General features: G+C 40.8%; 2 protein-coding genes across 2 annotated transcripts in view; both read left to right on the top strand.

Annotated features, from left to right (window-relative positions):
• The first annotated feature begins 403 nt into the window (after positions 1-403).
• Positions 404-2,028, top strand: POLR1D (RNA polymerase I and III subunit D). The gene is made up of 2 exons (XM_037800288.1): positions 404-542; positions 1,450-2,028. The coding sequence occupies exons 1-2, from the start codon at positions 517-519 to the stop codon at positions 1,823-1,825; spliced, it is 402 nt and encodes a 133-aa protein (XP_037656216.1). The 5' UTR covers positions 404-516; the 3' UTR covers positions 1,826-2,028.
• LOC119507183 (protein POLR1D-like) overlaps positions 409-19,094 on the top strand; it is a 54,249-nt gene continuing 35,563 nt past the window's right edge. The window contains exon 1 of the mRNA XM_037800289.1: positions 409-542. Coding sequence (XP_037656217.1) covers positions 517-542 — 26 coding nt within the window. The 5' untranslated portion in view covers positions 409-516. The remainder of the gene's footprint in view (positions 543-19,094) is intronic.

Below are 19,094 nucleotides of genomic sequence, written 5' to 3'. Positions count from 1 at the left end.
GGGTCCCAGCCCGGGAGCAACACAGTCCAACCACGGCCTAGCAGCAAGCCCTGAGGAGGCCCGACTCCCGCCCTGAGGGAGGAGGGGGACTTGGGGGCCCGAAGGTAGGTAAAGCCCCCGCCCCCTCCGCCATCACCTGGGGAAGGTGCCAAAGGCCGAGGTCGGGACCAAGCAGACTGCCTCGCGGCGCAGGCTGGGGCCGACGCCCCCCTACCACTTCCCCACCCTACCCACTGCTCCCCCACCACCACACCCTTGGCAGATGGCCCGCCCGGGCAGCGCCAGGTGAGCGGGACCGCGGGTGCCAGCGCCCTCGCCGCGCCGGGGGCGGAGCCTCTGAGCCCCGCCCCCCTCGGCCTGGCCCTGCCGCGCCCGCCGCGGCCCCCCGCATCTCTCCTTCCGTCCTCGGCTCATTCCGTCGGTCGGTCCTTCCTGCTTCCCCGCACGTTTCGCGCTATGGAACAGAGTCTCCTGTCCGCCAGCAGCACTTGAGGAGCCGGGAAGCAGCCCCCCGCGATGGAAGAGGACCAGGAGCTGGAGAGGTACCGGCCGCGGAGGCGGGTGGGAAAGGGCCGCGCCCGGCGCCGGGGCGGGGGGCTTCGGAGGACGGAGGCGGGGGGCCGGGGCCCGCGGCGGGCCTGAGACGGGGCCGAGAAGCCGGGAAGGAGAGGTTGGAGCGGATGCCTGGGCCGGGAGAGGGGGCCCTCGCTCTGGGAATATGTCTGGATAGAGACTCCCAGTAGACTAGCAGTCAGGGAGGAGAGACAAATTGTGAGAGCAGAGGAAAGGCCCGCGCTGCTCACCCCCTTAGATCAGCAGGAGCAAATGGGAGAGCAGGCACCAGGCCACCGTTCGCTGAGTGGATGGTGTCGGTGTCCTCAGAGAGCCTAAGGCCCTGTACCTAACGGTCACGCGCCTTCTCTGTGCAGATCGTTAGTAAGGCCGCTGCCTCTACTCGAGTTCTCAGACCTTTCCTCCTGCCAACTTCCTTACCTCTCGGCAAGTGGAAGCCGGAGCTGGGCCTGCACGTTGATAATCTGTAGTTTGTAGTCTGACATTTACACCAAAGCAAAGTGTGTTTTTCCCATCCCCCTTTTCAAACTCCCTCTTTCATCCTCGGCAGGGCCCACCCTATTCTAATCCTATCCCCTTGTGACTCCACCAAAACAATATTTTAGCAAAACATTAACGTTTGTGTTTTTAAAAAAGACTGCCCTCGTGGCTGTGTGGAGGTCAAATGGAAGTAGGGAGAAGAAATGAGAGACAGTACATTAAATATTGAAACGAATGTGGAGGTACGGAAGGTAAAAGAGGACTAATGTGTTCTATTAATTGAGGTGGTTTAGGGTAATAGTGTGCTGCATTGTGGTTATAGTAAATGAGAAAAACGGTTAGTTATGAAACAATATTCAAGTATGATCTCATTTTTATATAAAAATGTGTGTGTAGAAAAATAACTGGATTGAAGACCTCAATGGCTGAAGGCGGAGAGAAGACTGCCCTGGAAATGGTCCAGGCAGCTGGAACAGATAGAAACTGTGTGACATTTGTATTGCACGAGGAAGACCACACCCTAGGAAATTCTCTTCGTTATATGATCATGAAGAACCCGGAAGTGGAATTTTGTGGTTACACTACGACCCATCCTTCAGAGAGCAAAATTAATTTGCGCATTCAGACCCGAGGTGCTCTGCCAGCTGTTGAGCCATTTCAGAGAGGCCTGAATGAGCTCATGAATGTTTGCCAGCATGTGCTTGACAAGTTTGAGGCGAGCATAAAGGACTATAAGGATCAAAAAGCAAGCAGAAATGAATCCACATTCTAGTCCCTTGTGCAATATACGTGGGGGGGCTATCCTCTGGGATATTCTCTTCATGATCATGCAGAGCCCAGGAGTAGAATTTTGTCATAGCAGCATGTTCTGCCCTTTAGAAAGCCATGCTTCTAGCATTTGACCCATTGCAACTGTTGGATTCCCTGACAGAAACTCTGTATTCTTCTAATAAATTCCCTCTTTTATTTAAACTAGTTTGAGTGGGTTCTCTTCATTGCTACCAGATAACAGATAAATGTTTTGGCTTTTTTCTTCTTTTGATTTAGCCAGTGTCGAAAGTGAGGAAAGTATGAGAAAATTGGGCCTACACAAGGACTTCCACTATGGGAGTTAAAAGGAATATACATTCATGGCTGTGACTTGGGGAAGGATGCACTAGCGCATGATCCAACACACACTAGTTAGTTAAAGAAAGGGAACGAGAGGGAAACTTGACTTCTTACTTGCTAGTTTTTGGTTGTTTTGTTTTGTTTTGTTTTTGTAATAATTAATGAGAGAATTGCATCCTTTGCTATGATTGCTGATTGGACAAGGGTGGGGAATAATTTGAAAGAATTGTGAGAATTCTGGTTTTGTATGGGAGTTTTAGGTGTACAGAGCCTCATCTTTGTGGTGCCATTTATATGATAGATAAAAGTTTACTGATTGAATTTTTGGATACTTATATATTTAGTCAGAAATGACCTAAGTAGGTGGGGAGGTTTTGATAACATTATAGGATGAAACTGGGGTGGCTATATAATCTTTTCAGTCCTTAGATGGATCTCTAAAGATAGCTCAGGGTACATAGAAAAATTGTATAAGAGAAAGTAAGGACAGGGAGGAGGAATATTCCGTGTGGGGAAAACACCTTTTTCAAAAACCCTAATATATTAATCACATCTAAGGAGTATCTTACCTATACCTCTTCCACCTAATTTTTCGTACCTACCCTATTCCACCTCAATTTTGATTCCTTTTTGTTGCTGCTGCTGCTATTTTTTTTTAATGGTTTTATTGAGATATAATTCACATACCATGCAATTCACCCATTTAAAGGGTACAATTCAGCATTCTTTAGTATATTCACAGGGTTGTACAACTATCACCACAATTTAATTTTAGAACGTTTTGTTCTTCACCTTAAATGTATATCAGTCCTTGGACCCAAGCACTCCATTCCCACCAACCCCCAGTGCTCTTGGGCTTCAGGGTCTTTATGCTGTTCCCTCTTCATAAAACACTTATTCCCTCCATGTTCCAGATCAAGACTGACGTGTCAGACTTCCCAGCTGTATCTGTGGTTTCATTACACCCTATGCATCATCATACTAGCATTTACTATGCCATTGTTAGTATATATATTATCTATCTTACCACTGTACTAATGTGCTCATAGACCTGATCCCAGTGCTAGTACAATGCCTGACAGGTAGTAGACCCTTTGTCTAGTAAATAACTGGATGAACTCTTGAAGGTAGTTACAACGTAGCTTTTCAGTCACTCAAATGGAACCTCCCCTACTTGCCTGTGATAGAGCCTATATTTCCCACACTCAAGTCAAGTTCTTTAATATTTCAGTATTTATTGAGCACCAGGTATGTACCAAGCCTTGGGGTAAATGATAGTGGATGAGACAGGCGTAGGCTCTGTTCTTATGGAGCATACGTTATAATAGGAATGATATTTTTTTAAAAAGTCATTTTGTGAAAGAAACAAATGTAGGGTCAAAATTAAAAACGCAGCAGGGAAATCTACTTTAAGTATGGAAGCCGGGGAAAGTCTCTGAGGAGGTGACTAAAACTGTAGGAAAAGAAGGATCATCCTGAGGGAAGAGGATATGCAAAGGTCCTAAAGCAGAAAACTGATGGTTTAAGAAATTGAAGGTACTGAAAGGAGATTAGGATGTCTGTAGCCTAGTAAACAAGGAGGAGAAGGGACTATCCTATGAATTTGATGAGAGAAAGAGCTGGGATGGTAAGGAGTTTTGATTTTAAGTACAATGGGAGAGACATCTGATTACTTTGATTACAGTGTGGGATAATGAATTGTGCGAGAACAGAATAGAAGAGACAAACTAGAAGTAATGATTGAGGTGGTTTGGGGAGATGGTAGGCTAGTGATGGAGAGAAGGTGGATTTGAGATACATTAGAACTGAATTGGTACAGGATTGGTAGATTTCAGGAACTGGTTGTGGAAGATAAGGAAACAGGTGACTCCTACCTAGATTTGGAGCCCAATAACTGAAACAGGGAAGCTTAAAGGGGAAAACAGGTTGGGAGAGGGAGAAGGTGACAGGAATCAAAAGTTCCATTTTGAAAATGAAATGCCTGAGAGATACCCAAATGGAAGGTGTCAGGTAGGTAGTTGGATATGTGCATTGGAGCATATGAAAGAAATCTAGGCTAGAGATAACTTTGTGACTCCTCACCATAAAGATGACTTAAATCCATGAAAATTGGAGAGTGAAAAAGAAGTGGGCCCATGACCAAGCCCTCAGTTTTTAAAGTTGGATAAAAAAGGAGCAACCAGTGAGGTGGTAGGAAAGTAGGAATGTCTGTAGGAAGTAGAGTTGTGGAAGCTAAGATTTTCAAAGAAGGGGAAGTGATGTTGAATGAGTCCAGTGAGGACAGAAAAACATCAATAGGAATTAACATGGAGGTTGTTGGGCATGGACAGCATTAGTTTAGCACCTAAGAACGGTGAGCCAATTAACATCCATTGTACAAAAGAAGGGCTTAGTTTGGGTTTCCCAGTGAAGAAAATACTTGAAGGACATTGGAGAGCTAAGAGGAATGAGGAAAGATCAAAGTCATGGCAAGAGTGGGGAATATTCTTCTGGGAGGAGAGGGGGCAGTTTCAGATTCTGAAAACCAACAGTCAATTTAAAGGACATAGCACTTAAAAATGTAAAGAAGCCCTAAAGGGGTAAGTGAAAGAGGATCAAAAACTTCAGCCTCTTCCAAAATTTTGCCTATGGGTAGTTCTGTGGGGAAAGTAAAGAGGATTATTCGCACGGAGTTTTATATCTCTGAACCCATGCCTGTCAGGAGATGAAAGTCAGGTTCAACTAGTGGAGGTGGAGGTGTAGAATGGTGAGAGTGGGCTGAAGCAATTAGTAGCAGTAGGTGTGGGAAATGCATCCATGGGTGACTACTCATCATTTGCTCTTAAAAGGATGTATTGTCATAATCATGTAGTGTGTTGTCCTGAATCTGTTTAGGGTGGCCTTGGAGGAAAATAAACACCTTCTGAAGGGTAAAGGGGGAGAACTGAGGGCAGGCGGGATAACCACGAGCCATAAATGTTAACGAAAAAGTATAAAGTCTGTAAGGACCTGAGGGAAAATGGTAAGGGTGATGGATAGGAACCATACATATGGGGGAGAGGGGGGAGATGTAACTTGATGAGTGTCTTTGATTTGTCTCCTAATGGCATTTCACTCTAAATGAACTATTAATGATTAAGTTCAGAAATTCCTTTTGGCTGTAAAGCACTATGCCTATCAAAGAGCCAATTATTAAATAATATTATTATATACCAAGGCTTTTAATATATAATAACTTGGTACTTCCTAGCACTTTCAATTTTCAAAGCACTTTACAAACTAATTATTTATAAATTGCATATAGCTGTAACATCTAAGTGTTCTAATTAGTTGGTATAACTCACAGGTTCAAACAAAATCTTTGAAGAGATTGAAAGTCTGTATATAGAAAGTGGTCCATTCAGTACCGTCCTGACTCAAAGAGTGCATTTCATTTCAAGAAATATGAAAGCATATTAAGTCCTCTAGCTGACCATTCCCCACCTTTCTTTTTGTTTCCCTTGGAAATATATTAAGGTTGTAGATAGTCCTCAGATTACCAGACATAAGTCATCTTTTTGTTTAGCATAATTTAGAGTCAAAAGTGATCTCTGTAGCATCCCTCAAACTGGGCTCCTAGGAAATTTACTCAAATCCACCAGTCTGTTTTCAGGTACTACTGAAAACCCCATTCCAGCCCCTTTGTGTTCATAATCTTTTCTTTTACTTCTTTAAACTTTATAAACTCCAGGTACAGTCCTTGTGTGGGGCTGTGATTTTTTCCATAATGGGATTCCTCCCAAACCTAGATTATTGAATCTCTGTTTTAACTCTTTTATAAATATGACTCTGAGTGGCACTGTGTTGAAAAATGGTGGATATAAGAGAAATATAATATAGGTCTGTGCTACAAAAGCCTTACGTGGTTGTGGAGAGGGCAGACAAGGGTTGTACCATGAAAAAGAAAACAAATTGAATTTACAACCAAGTGCCCTATTGTACATTGCACCGTCAAGCACAGAGTTGAGTGGGTGGGAGACTCTTGAGTGATGGCTGTTTAATGAGCAGTCACTGTTCTGGGTTCTGAAAATAGCAAACAACTCATCTAGTGGAAGTGGGCAGACTTGTCAAATCCCAGCATTCTGAGATAAATGGTTTCTCCATTCCCAGTGTGAAGGAACCATTAAAGATTCTTGGGCTGGGGAATGCCATCAAGTTTTAGTTTTTTGGTCCCATGCCTGTGTGCAAAACGGATGAGTGGAAGGAAACATGGGAAGACAGCAGTGCATTAGGTGGCATTTGTCCAGGTGTGATTTATTTAAGGATGGTCATAGGCAGAGGACTGGAGGATAAAAGGATGGATACAAAGATTGCTAGAAAAAGAGTGAAAATAACTTGCAGACAGATTCTTTCTAGGGACACAGGTTAGAGAAGGGTTGAAGTGTCTCCACAGTGCTTCCTGGGCCCATCTCCGTGTTCTTTTACCCTTTTGTTTTCCTGCCACTCCCTCACAACCAAAAACCAGTATGGCAGGATTTACCATCTCCTCTCCTCCCCAGCCTGCCTTCACTCATAGGTTCAGTGGGTGCAGCCACTCTTCCCTCTGTCCCCCCACCCCTGTCAGAAGAACTGGCACCTTTTACAAGAATGTGATCCAGGGCTGCAGGTATGAAACTGGGAGCAAAGTGGGAAAGACGGGGGCAGCGGGCAGACTCGCTCTTGCTGCCTTCTGCTCGCAAATGTTGCTGCTTGTCCTCCAAGGGAGTGTTTCATTCATTCATCCAGGATGTATTACTTGGCTTTTACTAATGGTACAGTTGTAGGTGCTGGTGACATCAGGACACAAGGCTGCCCACATGCAGTTTATTTTCCAGTGGCAGAGATAAAATAAACAAATGCATAAATAAATGATGCACTTTCAGGTAGTGATATAAGTGGGAAGTAAAAAAACTGTGGAGGTGGGAGAGAAGACACTGGGAGATGGGGCGGCTAGGGAAGTCCTTTCTGACAGGGTGACTTTGGAGCGGAGAAATGAAAGGAGGGAGATACCAAGAGTAGATGAGAATAAACCCAGAATTTTTTTTAAAGGATAAATTTCAATTATTCAGCAATAGGGAAACAAACTGATTACCCTTTTTAGAGGAATAGACTTTGTATTTCAGCTTTGTGTCATGTTTGTGTGGTTTTTATTACTGCCTAAATCTATATCATCTATCTTTAAGCCCTTTAATCTGTGTATGTATTTACTTAATTTTAATAAAGTATATTGAGTCATAATGGATGGTATTATGGGTGTTTTTGATTGGTTGGTATATATATGTGTATCGGGGAGTTTTTTGTTTTTTTCGTTTTGTTTTTTTTTTTTTTGTATTTTTAAGAATGAAGTATACTTTTCTTAGGAGCAAAGACTGAAGTGTTTGGGACCCTGAGTATCTTTTTGGGGTAAATGTGAGACAGTGTAACTGGAAGTTGAGGTTGTCATTGGACTCACACACCTGGGTCTTGGGTCCTGGCTCAGCGCTTTTTAGTGGTTTGACCTCTTGGTCCTGAGTTTCCTCATCTATAAATTAGCACAGCCATAACACCATATAGGGATGTTATAGCTATAAATTTAGATAATGTATTCAGTGCTTAGAACTGTTCTCAATCAGTTAGCTATTAATGTTATTACAATAACAGTATTATAACATTATTATAACACTACCATTAATTGTGTAGAACAAGCTGGTTTGGTTCGTCTTTCTTACAGGTGACAACTTTAAAACAAAACACCTTAGTGGCCTCTGTCAGTTTTGTTTCATTTCTCCCAAGGGGACACTATAATATGAATCTGAGGGCCCCTGCATGAAAGGTTATCTGTGTGCTAAAGCCATTGCTTTTAAGAAAATAGCATTCCTGGTAGTAGACTAGAGACAGAAATCAAAGATAGGTGGATGTGTTTCTGCTCTTTTCACTATGAAATTTAGATGTTGATAATCCTCCTCAAGCTTAAGATAAAGGGTAGACAGAAAGACATCCTTTAGGGATGGCACCTGGTTCACTGCCAGGTGTCAGGAATATTAGGATGCCAGGGCTCACTCTAGGGGTCACCTAAGGATTAAGTTGCATAAAATAGAATATACTGACGTTTTATATGATAATATTCCTTAGTAAATTAGAAACTTCTTATGTGAGGCCCTTGACATATATCAAAAAAGAAAAACTACCTAAGGTTTACCTTGCTGACTTGGGTCAAACCTGGAAAAAAAAAAAATAGATAAATGCCTCAACCAATTCTATTAAAAGATCTCCAAGAGAAAAGCAAACCCCTGAAGCATCTAATCAGGCAGAGACTGTACCAGTTTGGGGCAGGTGTTTTATTTGTTTTTTTTTTGTTTCCTTTTTCAGGGGTATGGGGTAGGAGAGGCTTTCTTCCTAGGGCCCCTCTTTTAGGGCAGTATTATGTAAATGTTAAGGGGGGTGCTCTGAAGTCAAAGGGCCTGGTTCAAGTCCTACCACTTCCTGCTTGTGAGTGTGGGAAAGTGACTTAACCTTTCTGAGTCTTAGTTTTCTTGTCTATAAAATTGGGCTACCTCATGGAGTTACTGTGAAGAATAAGAGAGATAGGCACTTAGCACAATTCCTAGTACACTTAAATACTCAAATATTAGCTATTACTGTTATAGTTATATTAGTTTTTGTGTAAGCCACTTAGTGGTGGTTAGAATGGTGATCTTCATAGATTGGGTGTGTCTCATTAGTCAGTGAGAGTCCTCACGGCTGGCTTGCCTGAGCTGACCCCTATCAGTCCTTCCACACCATCACCTGTATCTGTCTGCCACACTGGCCTTCTTGCTTTTCTCATATATGCCTCGTTTGTTCCCAGTTCAGGACCTTGGCACTTGCCCTTTACTTGCCTGACACTCTCTTCCCCTAAATCCTTACATGGCCTGTCTCTTTCCAAAGTCATTTACTCAGCAAGACCATCCTCGACCACTGTCCTAGTTGTCCATTGCTGCATAACAGATTACCCCAAAACTTGGCAAGTGAAAACAACAAACATTTCTTAGCTTATAGTTACTGTGGATGAGGAATCCAGGTGCAGCTTATCTGGTGATTCTGGCTCAGGGTCTCCACCAGTCTACAATCCAGGTGTAATCCAGGTCAGTTGTTTAAAGGCTGGAATAGGGGAGAGTTCTCTTTCAAGCTTACTCTCATGGGCTTCTCCATAGGATCACCACATGCCCACTGGTTGTCCCCAGAGCAAGCGATCCGGGTTATATATTTATCTATTTGTTGTTTAATTCCATTTTAATATAAGCTCCCTGAAGTCAAAGGCTTTGTCCTTCTTGTCTGCCTCTGTATCCCCAGCACTTAAAACAGTGCCAGGCACACAGTAAGCTTTCATTAGTATTTATTCAGGAAATGAATGAATATATGCATGATGGAATATCAGTGTCTGGGTATGACTGCTATAGCAGGGAGAAAAACTGCAGAGAAAGGATTTATGATTTGTGATGACATTATTTTGCACACTCATCAGCTGACACTTGAGCTTCCACTACAGGAATAAACTTCAAGAATTAAAAACAAAATTCTTGGTGAGGCAAGGAAACGTGGATTCAGTGGGAGGAAGAGAGGAGAGGGGTCAGCATCCCAGAGAGCCTCAGTGAAGGTGGTTATACCTTTATGCCTTTGCTTCTATTTCATACATGTCTTCTCTCCATCCCCAAGAGCCTTTGACATCACCATCCCTCACCACCTTTATCTCATGCTGTCTCTATCATCTTTTCTCATATTGGGTCTAAATTAAAAGGTAGGGTGTCCCCCAGTTGGAGTTGATCAAAGGACTTTTCTTTCCTTTTTGTGCAGTGGCAATATGGGAGGATGATACAGATTATCCTTGGTATCTTGTCCTCAAAGAACTCTAGTCAGGCAAAGTTGTGGAAAATTGTTTTTTGGTACTATGAGACAGAACACAAAGGATTTGATTCTAAGGAATGCTATTTTCTCAGTGCCAAGTACTACATCCATAACCCTGACCAGCTGTCTCATCAGTTTATGCCATGTATTACATGTAGGAGCTATTTAAGACCCTGCTATGTTCTGGACACTAGGCATGCAAACATAAATATAATTTGGTTCCTGCTTTCACAGCACTTAAAATCTAATTGAAGCAAAGAGCCATGTACAATTGTTGAACTGAAAGAAAGCCATCATTTCTTCCAACTCTTCTACCTAATTAAAACTGCACCCCTCCCCCAGCATTCTTGACCTGCACCCTCCCCTTCCCTGCAGGATTTTTTTCTGTAGCATTTATTTTCTTCTAGCACACTATATAATTTACTTATTTATTGTACTTATTATATATTGTCTGCTCCTCCCACCATATTCACTCATACCATAACATAAGCTCCATGGGGGAGGAGATACACACAGCTCTTAGAACAGTGCCCGGCCCATAGAAGGTGCTCAAAAAATATTTAATGAATAAATAGAAGATGGACTCTGTATTTTTTTTTCATTGACTATCCTAAGAACTGAACCTGAATTTGAAAGGCTAAAGTTAACTATTAAATAAGCTTTGGAGTTAAAAAGTCACCAATTTGTGGTTGCATTGTCTTTAACGCCAGAGCCTGTCATGTAGATGAGAGCACATTTGGACTGTCTACGAGGAACCAACCGTAGAAGCTCCCTTAGGCAACAGGCGGTCACGAGCAGACGCGGCAAAGCAAGAATGCCAGAGGAAGAGCCTGCTCGGTGAGACCAGTTAGCTCTCAGGGCCCACACAAGTCACCTGAGCTAAGGAGGGTCAGGCTTGGAGTTTCTACACATCTGAGAACGCAGGTTCTTTCTAGGTCGGCAGGTGAATGCGTTCACACCAGTGAGGCCTGACCCCGAGCCGGGCACTGTTGGTGTGACAAGCACCCGTCCTTTATATACCTACTGCTTGCTTTTCAATTTGGGGAGTTCACAGACCAATGATAATTTCAAAAAATAAAACTAATGTAGAGTTGTTCAGTTTTATTTTGCCATTGAAAAGGGACTTGCCCTTGCCTTGGTGGAAAATAATCAGAAATGCCAGTCCTTTTATGGCTTGATAGCACATGAAGGGCAGAACAAAAAAATTAAAGGGAACATTCCATAATTTGACTTCTGCTATGTCATCATTATCACATTAGCTCCACCGTAAGATGAAGAAACTTTCCAGTTTTTCCTTGGATCTTCATGAGCATTTGGCCCACAACTCTTTAATTTTTCACCACCATACCTGGTAAGTTTATGGGATCTCAGGGTAAATTTTAATTGAAACATTTTAAGTTAATCACTCATCATTGAGATTCTCATCTCAAATTATTTCAGACCTTGGTTTGCTTGCTTACTCTGGTCTGCAGACTTCAAGCATAAATCCTGGTGCTGAGAATATTAACAGGCTTTTTCTCAAAAGTGGTTAATATGAAATTGGGGACATATGCTTCAGTTTCTGCCTCCTTGAAGATGAGAAGTGAACAGTACAGTCATCATGTTCTTTGTCAGAGTAAATGAGTTGGATTTATATTCTGCTTCAGACCTTGTAACCTAAACCTTCCAGACTCAGTTCTACAATTTTATTCCTGGTTTGGTTTGTTTGTTTACTTGTCTCCATGGTAAAGATTGCCCTTTGTCCTTAAATGGATGGAAAAAAAAATCAGGGATTCTAGGGATGTATCATTAGAAATTGTTTTCTGTCTTTAGAGGTGTCAGCTATAGGCGTGTCACTGTCTTCTGTCCAGACTTGTAGCAAGCACCAGTTTGTCTTTCTGTTTGCTAGTTCTAAATAAGTTGGTCCCCATCAGAGCCATGAGCTTCAGAACAAGTCAGGACATGAGGAAGCCAACTAGGCTTATTTCTAGCCAAAACCAGACAGCCCAACAGACACGTAACTGTGACTATCAAGTAATGAGACTGATATACCAAGCAAGTAGGAAAACTGGTTTAATCTTCCTTCAAGGTAGATGGTGTTTTTCCCATTTATAGAAAGGGAAACTGAGGCCTGGAGCAGTTAAGTAATTAGGCTAAGAAGATGTATGGCTAGTGAGTGGATTTGAACCCAGGACTGCCTAACTCTGTAGGCTTGGCCTCTAAACTCCCTGATGTTGCCCATGCTGCCTCTCTCTGGCACATTCTGAAAGTAATGGAGCTTTGCCAGAGCACATGCTCCAAAGAGTTCAAGAGAGACAAAACTGTTGACCTGTAATTCTTGTTTATTTCTAAGTTCAGGCTGAAATGTGGGTACTTTTTGTAAATCCTAACCATAAAAGAGTTGATGAGTTAGGGAGTATCTGGTTAAGAACCCAGATATGGGTTTACTAATACTTGATTCATAAAAATACCATTTTCCATATGGCTAAACTTCATTGGCATTATCTTTAAATAGGTTCATTTTAACTTTTTTTTTAAACTATGTTGTACAAAGCAGCACTTGATCATCCTCAAAATGTAGAAAGTATCTTCACAGATAGAATAAATAAGGGCATTTGTTGAAAGACTCTGGATATGAGGTCAAAAGTTCTAGGTTAGAATCAGCCGTGCCCTGTACTGGATGACCTTGTGTTCTGGTTTGCTAATGCTGCCATTATGCAAAATACCAGAAATGGATTGGATTTTGTAAAGGGGGTTTATTTCATTACATTACAGTCTTAAGGCTATAAAGTGTCCAAGGTAAGGCATCAACAGGGTACCTTTGCTGAAGGATGACTGATGGCGTCTGAAAAACCTCTGTTAGCTCAGAAGGCACGTGGCTGGCATCCACTTGCTCCCAGGTTGCATTTCAAAATGGCGTTCTCCAAAATGTTGCTCTTGGGGCATTTTGCCCTCTCTTAGCTGCAGCTGCTCTCCAAACTGTCACTGTCCCTTGCTCTGAGGTCCTTCTGTCTGTGAATTCCTTTATACGACTCCAGTGATCCAATTAAAATCCACCCTGAATGGGTGGAGAAATTATCCAATGAAACGTTTCACTCACCGTTGATTGAGTCATGTCTCCATGGGAACAATCAAATGACTCCCATCTAATCAGCGCTAATACACTTGCCCCCACAAGATTACATCCAAGAACATGGCATTTTGGGGGACATAATACATCCAAACTGCACGCCTTGGACAGATCATCATCCTTCAACTTCAGTCACCTAACCAATAAAAGGGGAACAGTAACTTAAAGGTTTCTTCTGAGGTTCAGATTGAAATTCTCTGTTATGCTGTAGATCACTGTGTGTGATATTAGTGTATAATATTTGTGTTTTAGTTTACATAGATATACAACTATAGGCACTACATAATCATTTTTTAAAGATTCTTAAAATAGTACCTTACTTGTGTACAGTGATTTATAGTTACAAAATATTCTCTCATGTATAATGGTATTTAATCCCCATTAGAACTCTGAGATGGTGGTAGAAATATCTTTATTTTAGAGATGCAGTACCTAAGACTTAGGGAGATTGCCCAGGATCACAGATCTAGTAAGTGGCAGAACTGGGGCTCATCCTCTCTCCACTGTACCGTTCTTGCTTTCTCATTTTCTTAAGGTCACTCGAACATGTCCTGAATTCAAAACTATAACATGAGAACTGCATAATCCTTTTTTGATGTGTTAGGAACTATATAAAGATAGAGCAAATACTGGATAGTGATACACTGTTGGAATTTTTCAGGTATGAAATTTACTCTGAAGTTTGAACCAACCAGAATATGTCCCTGTACTGCTCACATTCCCTGGGAAATTACCCAGCTGCCCGTTTTGCAAGAAGACCTAGTCCAAGAATGAAAGCAAAGAACTGTTAAAAAAGTTAAAAGAACCATCTTCTTTTTTGTATATATAAGATAGAGGGCCTTCATATAATTTGTCTCATTTCAGATCATGTATTTCATAGGTCACAGAAGTTTGAGTTAATTCTGTTCTAATTAGGTTTCTGCCCATCTTTCTGTTAGACCTTTCAATTTAGTTACTTCTGTCAAGCAAGCTAATTATTTTTATATCAAGTATATTGTACATAGGAAATCTCTGACTTATTATCGCAAGATAGTGTTTCCTTTATGTTATTTGGACCAAAAAAATAATGCCCCAACTTTTCATTAAAACAGAAAAATGCAAAGGATAAAAACTACCGTCCTGGGAGCCTTTCTTTACAGAATATGAATGAAAGAAGTGGATCTTGGTATGAAAAAAAAGTTTGTTATTCCAAATTCAAATACCTAGGTGAACCACATTGTCCCAAGAAATGCCCATATAAGGGAACAAGAACTAACCTTTAATGGACACCTACTTTGAACTTGGCCCCTCACATCTCTTGCCCTATTTAATCTTCATAGTGCGTCTGTGAGGAGGGGTTAATCTCTGCATTTGCAGAAGGGTTAACAGACTCAGAGAGGGAACAAACATAACTGGCCCAACAGCTCACAGCTGTTGAGCAGAGCTGACTCCCTGTGCCACAGTGATTTCCAGTATGAAACCTGGTTCCCAGACTTAAAAGTGTTTGGTCAATTGTGCTTTAAGGTTAATCATTTAGATAGTCTTTCTATAGGTGTTCATTTTTATATGAGTAAGCAGTTACAGCAAACTACTTCAAAAACACTGTCAAGGCTGAATGTGTTCCAGTTGCACTACTCTTGCATTCAACCAGGGCCAACTCTCCTGTAAACCATTGCTTGGTGGAGTTCACGTCTCTTCTGTATAATTTCAGACCTCAGCATCATAGAGGCATGGTGGCATTGGGATAGTGTTAGTGTTGGTACTTGTAGTGTTGTCTTCTAGAGATAATGACCCAGTCTAAAATATTACAATTGTAGTCTATCCCCACATAATTTCTCCTCAGTATGAATAAAACATGCCATCCTGGGTACTGAGAAAGAAAGGAATATTGATAATTTTCAGTTAAATTGTTTTTAAAAGTCAGATTACAATATAGTCTTAGACAAGTTGTTAACCTCTCTAAACCATAATTTCCTTGGCTTTATGTGACATTAAACTGGATGACCTCTAACTCTAACATTTGAGAAACTTTTACCTTACATTTTTCTTAATATACTATTATATTTAATGGATCTTTACCTGAGCATTTTAATTCATTTTGGTTTATTTCCTTGCAAATTATAGTAAAAATAGCCTTACTAATAATAGCCTAAAGTAAATACTTGAGTTTGGTACCTCTATGGGAAAACTGATAATGTAGGAATTAATATAGAAGTTTAATATATAGCCCAATTCTATCAAGCAACAACTACTAAGGGAGAATTGTGGATTTAGGGGTTCAGTAATTCAAATAAGATGGGAAAGAATGGTCCTGAACATTTATATAGTGTCTTTTTTTGTAAGTATAAGACTGTAGTAGATCTTAGGAGCAAGACAAATTATGCTGTTTGGATAATCAGCATGATGTTTCTCTCTCAGAATTTTCCCCTGCACTCTCACTTGGATACTCACTTATCAACTCTTCATTAGCTTCTCCATCCAGTTAAACTGTAGCCGGTGTTCCGTCCCTAAAGATGGTTTGTATTTATATGGATTCTATTGTGTACTGTTACTTAAAGTATAGCATTAATAAAGGGACATGGGAAGATGGCTTTTAGGTTTTTTGATATTTTTTAAAACAAAGGAGAATGAAACATTCACTCTGCTTTTCTGTGTCCCTTGTTGGCTGTATCATCACATGTAAACAACTTCCAAGTTTCTGGATAATAAAGTGCTGCTTTAGAGTTTGCTGGTTCTTGGTTGTCTTGTAGCTAGTTCCTACACCAGAATCATCGATTGTGTTATTCTCTATGGTTTCTTTCTTTGGCAGCCTTTGTTGGGGTGATAAAAATGTAAAGAATACATCATTTATTGATGGAACTTTCCTAGCCTTGGGCTTTTCTCCCACAGAGATTAGTCCCCATGTGCTGGCTACTTCCCTTCAGGAATCTGCAGCTGGCCTAGTGCCTCCTGCTGTCCACTGAAGTCAGCATCTGTAATAATAAGTGTGTGCTTTGCACCCAGGCAGCTAGGAGGGAGGCATCTCTGGAGTTCTTAAAAGTAAATGTAAGCCCTTAGTTGCACAGGTGTGAAGTTTAGGCTGACCTGTTCAGTGAGCCTCTTAAGTTCAGCTTAGTACTTTGTACGTCTGTAAACTTTTTCCTCAAAGGACACCGCTCCCAAAGTTAGATTTGTGGGTGTGTGAGTGCTTAATTCCATTAATTTCTACATTGTAGAAAGATAGAGTTTTGTTCCCAAAGAATTTATATATATTAACTGAGATTATTTTTTAATTGGAAAATTGCCTTGTCCTACTTAAGTTCATTGTTATATAAATTAGCACCTGAAAAACAACTAGAAACTTGATACCGAAGCATTGCATTTAAAAACCAAAAGTTTAATAAATTATTTTTATGGTATATTTTTGTACTTAGTGATGTAGGAAATACTGTCTGTGTATATGTGTATTATTTTTTCAGGATCTCTTTTGGCCAGTTTTTTAGAGAAAACCACCATATCCCTCAAAGTAGTCTTTGACAACAAGATTTGTGAAAGACAGAAGACCCCTGGCTGTCAAGACAAGGCCCAGGGCCAGGCAGTCCCCGCAGCAAGAGGGAGTGACTCTGGGGTGGGCTTGTACCCCTTGTTTCTCTGTCTCTTCATCACCTCTGGCCTCTTAAGGCTGGACTGTGCTGGACTTCAGAGGCTGGGGCCGTCACTGAGCCATGCTGTGTCTGTGGAAAGCAATCTTTCTCTTCCTTCTTTCCATTGTTTACTGCTGGAGTTCCTAGGATTAGAAGTATGACTGTGTTTTCCTCCTAGGTTGAAAAAAAGGTGCTTTTTTCACTTCTCGGTACATACTCAGAAGATCTGAAAGCAGTTACACAAACAGATATTTGCACACCGATGTTCATAGCAGCATTATTCACAATTGCCAAGAGATGGAAGCAACCCAAATGTCCTTCAACAGATGAGTGGATAAACAAAATGTGGTATATACACACGATGGAAATACTATGCAGCAGTAAGAAGGAACAAGGTCATGAAACATATGACAACATGGATGAACCTTAAAGACAATGCTGAATGAAATAAACAGGACACAAAAAAAGATTTTGTACGTTACCGCTAATGTGAACTCTGTGAAAAATGTAAAATAAGTGTATAATTTTGTAGAATGTAGGGGACCTAGAGATAGACAGCAACTAGTGAAGGAGGAATGATAATCTAATAAGAACAGATAAGATATGGAGAGTAATTTAATGAAGTGGGAATGCTCAGGAATGACTGTGGTTTGTTAATTTTCTTGAGGTATGGTAGGAACATGTTGGAAGCAATGTGGTTATTTTACGTTATTTGTTTTTCTTATTCCTTTGTGTTTTGAATTTTTTTTAAATTTTTTGATAAAGTATATTTTTAAAAAGGTGCTTAATTTGTCTGATGACAGGTAAATTCTTATTTGAAATAGCACCTTCACAAGACTAGTTTCTGTGTTTCAAAACAAAAACACTTTTTAAAAAGCAGGAAATCCTGCCCATTCTCGAACTTTCATTTCTCTTCATTTTTTTCCATTCCTTGGTTCTTGGCTTTGAGTAAAATTTAGAACCATTTGATGAATCAGACACTGAGATCCACAAAGGGTGGACAGCTTATCTTCCAGCAGATAACTGCAGCCTTGACACAACTGAAGGAAATAGCTTTAGTAGACTTTCCAGACTTTCTGCTGAATAGGCTATCCTCGGGGCCAAGATCTAAGAATGCTGAAGCACTGTAAAGACAGTCTGCGGAGATCTATAGATCATTTGTGAGAAATAAAGCTCTTTTAGGATTAAGAGTGTGGTGTGCAGACCAAGCTTTGGGTGAGGTGGTTTTTCTGGTATGTGGTGTGTTTATCAAAGGAGAGTGTGCCAAACTTCTACCCTCAAAACTGAAACTTGTAGAGGCAAACTTTAGACGCTCTACTTTGTAATATTTTCTTTTGCACAATTTATGTGATTTTGTTTCTTGTGCTTTGAAAAGCTATTTGTGAGAGTTTGAATTTTATTTTGAATTTCTGCTTTTTAACTTTCTATTTTCGTATCCTTTACTAAATTCAAACAGCTGCCATATTAATATGCTTTTCCTCTGATACTGTCCCTCTTCCACACCTGTCTTTCTAGACTTTAAAATCTATTTTTCATCGCGTCCCCAGTGCTGCCTATTAGACTTGCCTTTAACCTGGGCTGAAGGGCAGCCCTAGACTCCGTGCCTGAGAGAGCCCCATGGATCCCTCTGGCTCTAGGGATCTGGTGTTCAGTGGCTCATAACCCAGGAAACACCCTCCTGGTGCTTTGACTTACATCCTTGAATGAATGGAAACCGTGACACGTGAACACTGGTGGGTTGACCACTGTCGCCTTGGCCTGGGCACTGCTTTAGAGTACAGGAAAGATTTGAGCCCCACGTGTGCTTACATGAGAAGGGACAACAGTTAGGGGTCAAACCCTTCTTCTTGGCATGAATGCAATGGATTCTGCTGTGAGAAAGCATTGTTTCTCAATCATGCTAAACTCCCCATTTCCAGTTTCTCTTCACATTTCAGCTCCTGGTTCTGGAGGTGCTCATGACTTAGCACAGTATTGGTAATAGTCACAAATGGAGGCTGAGTAACATTTTGCAATCTTGAAAAATTCAGATTACTCTTAAATTTGTATGTGTATAGGTCCGTCTGTAACGTGCCAAAGTTTGACACTGATTCATAGATCATTTTTATTATTTTATAATAAAATTTTTAAAACACACTCAAAATTTATGTTTTAAATTTTTACATTTAAGGTAATTTACATTTAGACAAATATATTGAAATTTTGTGCATATTGAATATAGTTACTGTTTTAGTTTGCTAATGCTGCAGAATGCAAAACACCAGAGATGGATTGGCTTTTATAAAAAGGGGGTTTATTTAGCTACACAGTTACAGTCTTAAGGCCATAAAGTGTCCAAGGTAACACATCAGTAATCGGGT

This window comes from Choloepus didactylus, chromosome 12, assembly GCF_015220235.1.
Source record: "Choloepus didactylus isolate mChoDid1 chromosome 12, mChoDid1.pri, whole genome shotgun sequence".
Taxonomy (NCBI): domain Eukaryota; kingdom Metazoa; phylum Chordata; class Mammalia; order Pilosa; family Megalonychidae; genus Choloepus; species Choloepus didactylus.
This window is presented reverse-complemented; position numbering and strand designations above follow the sequence as displayed.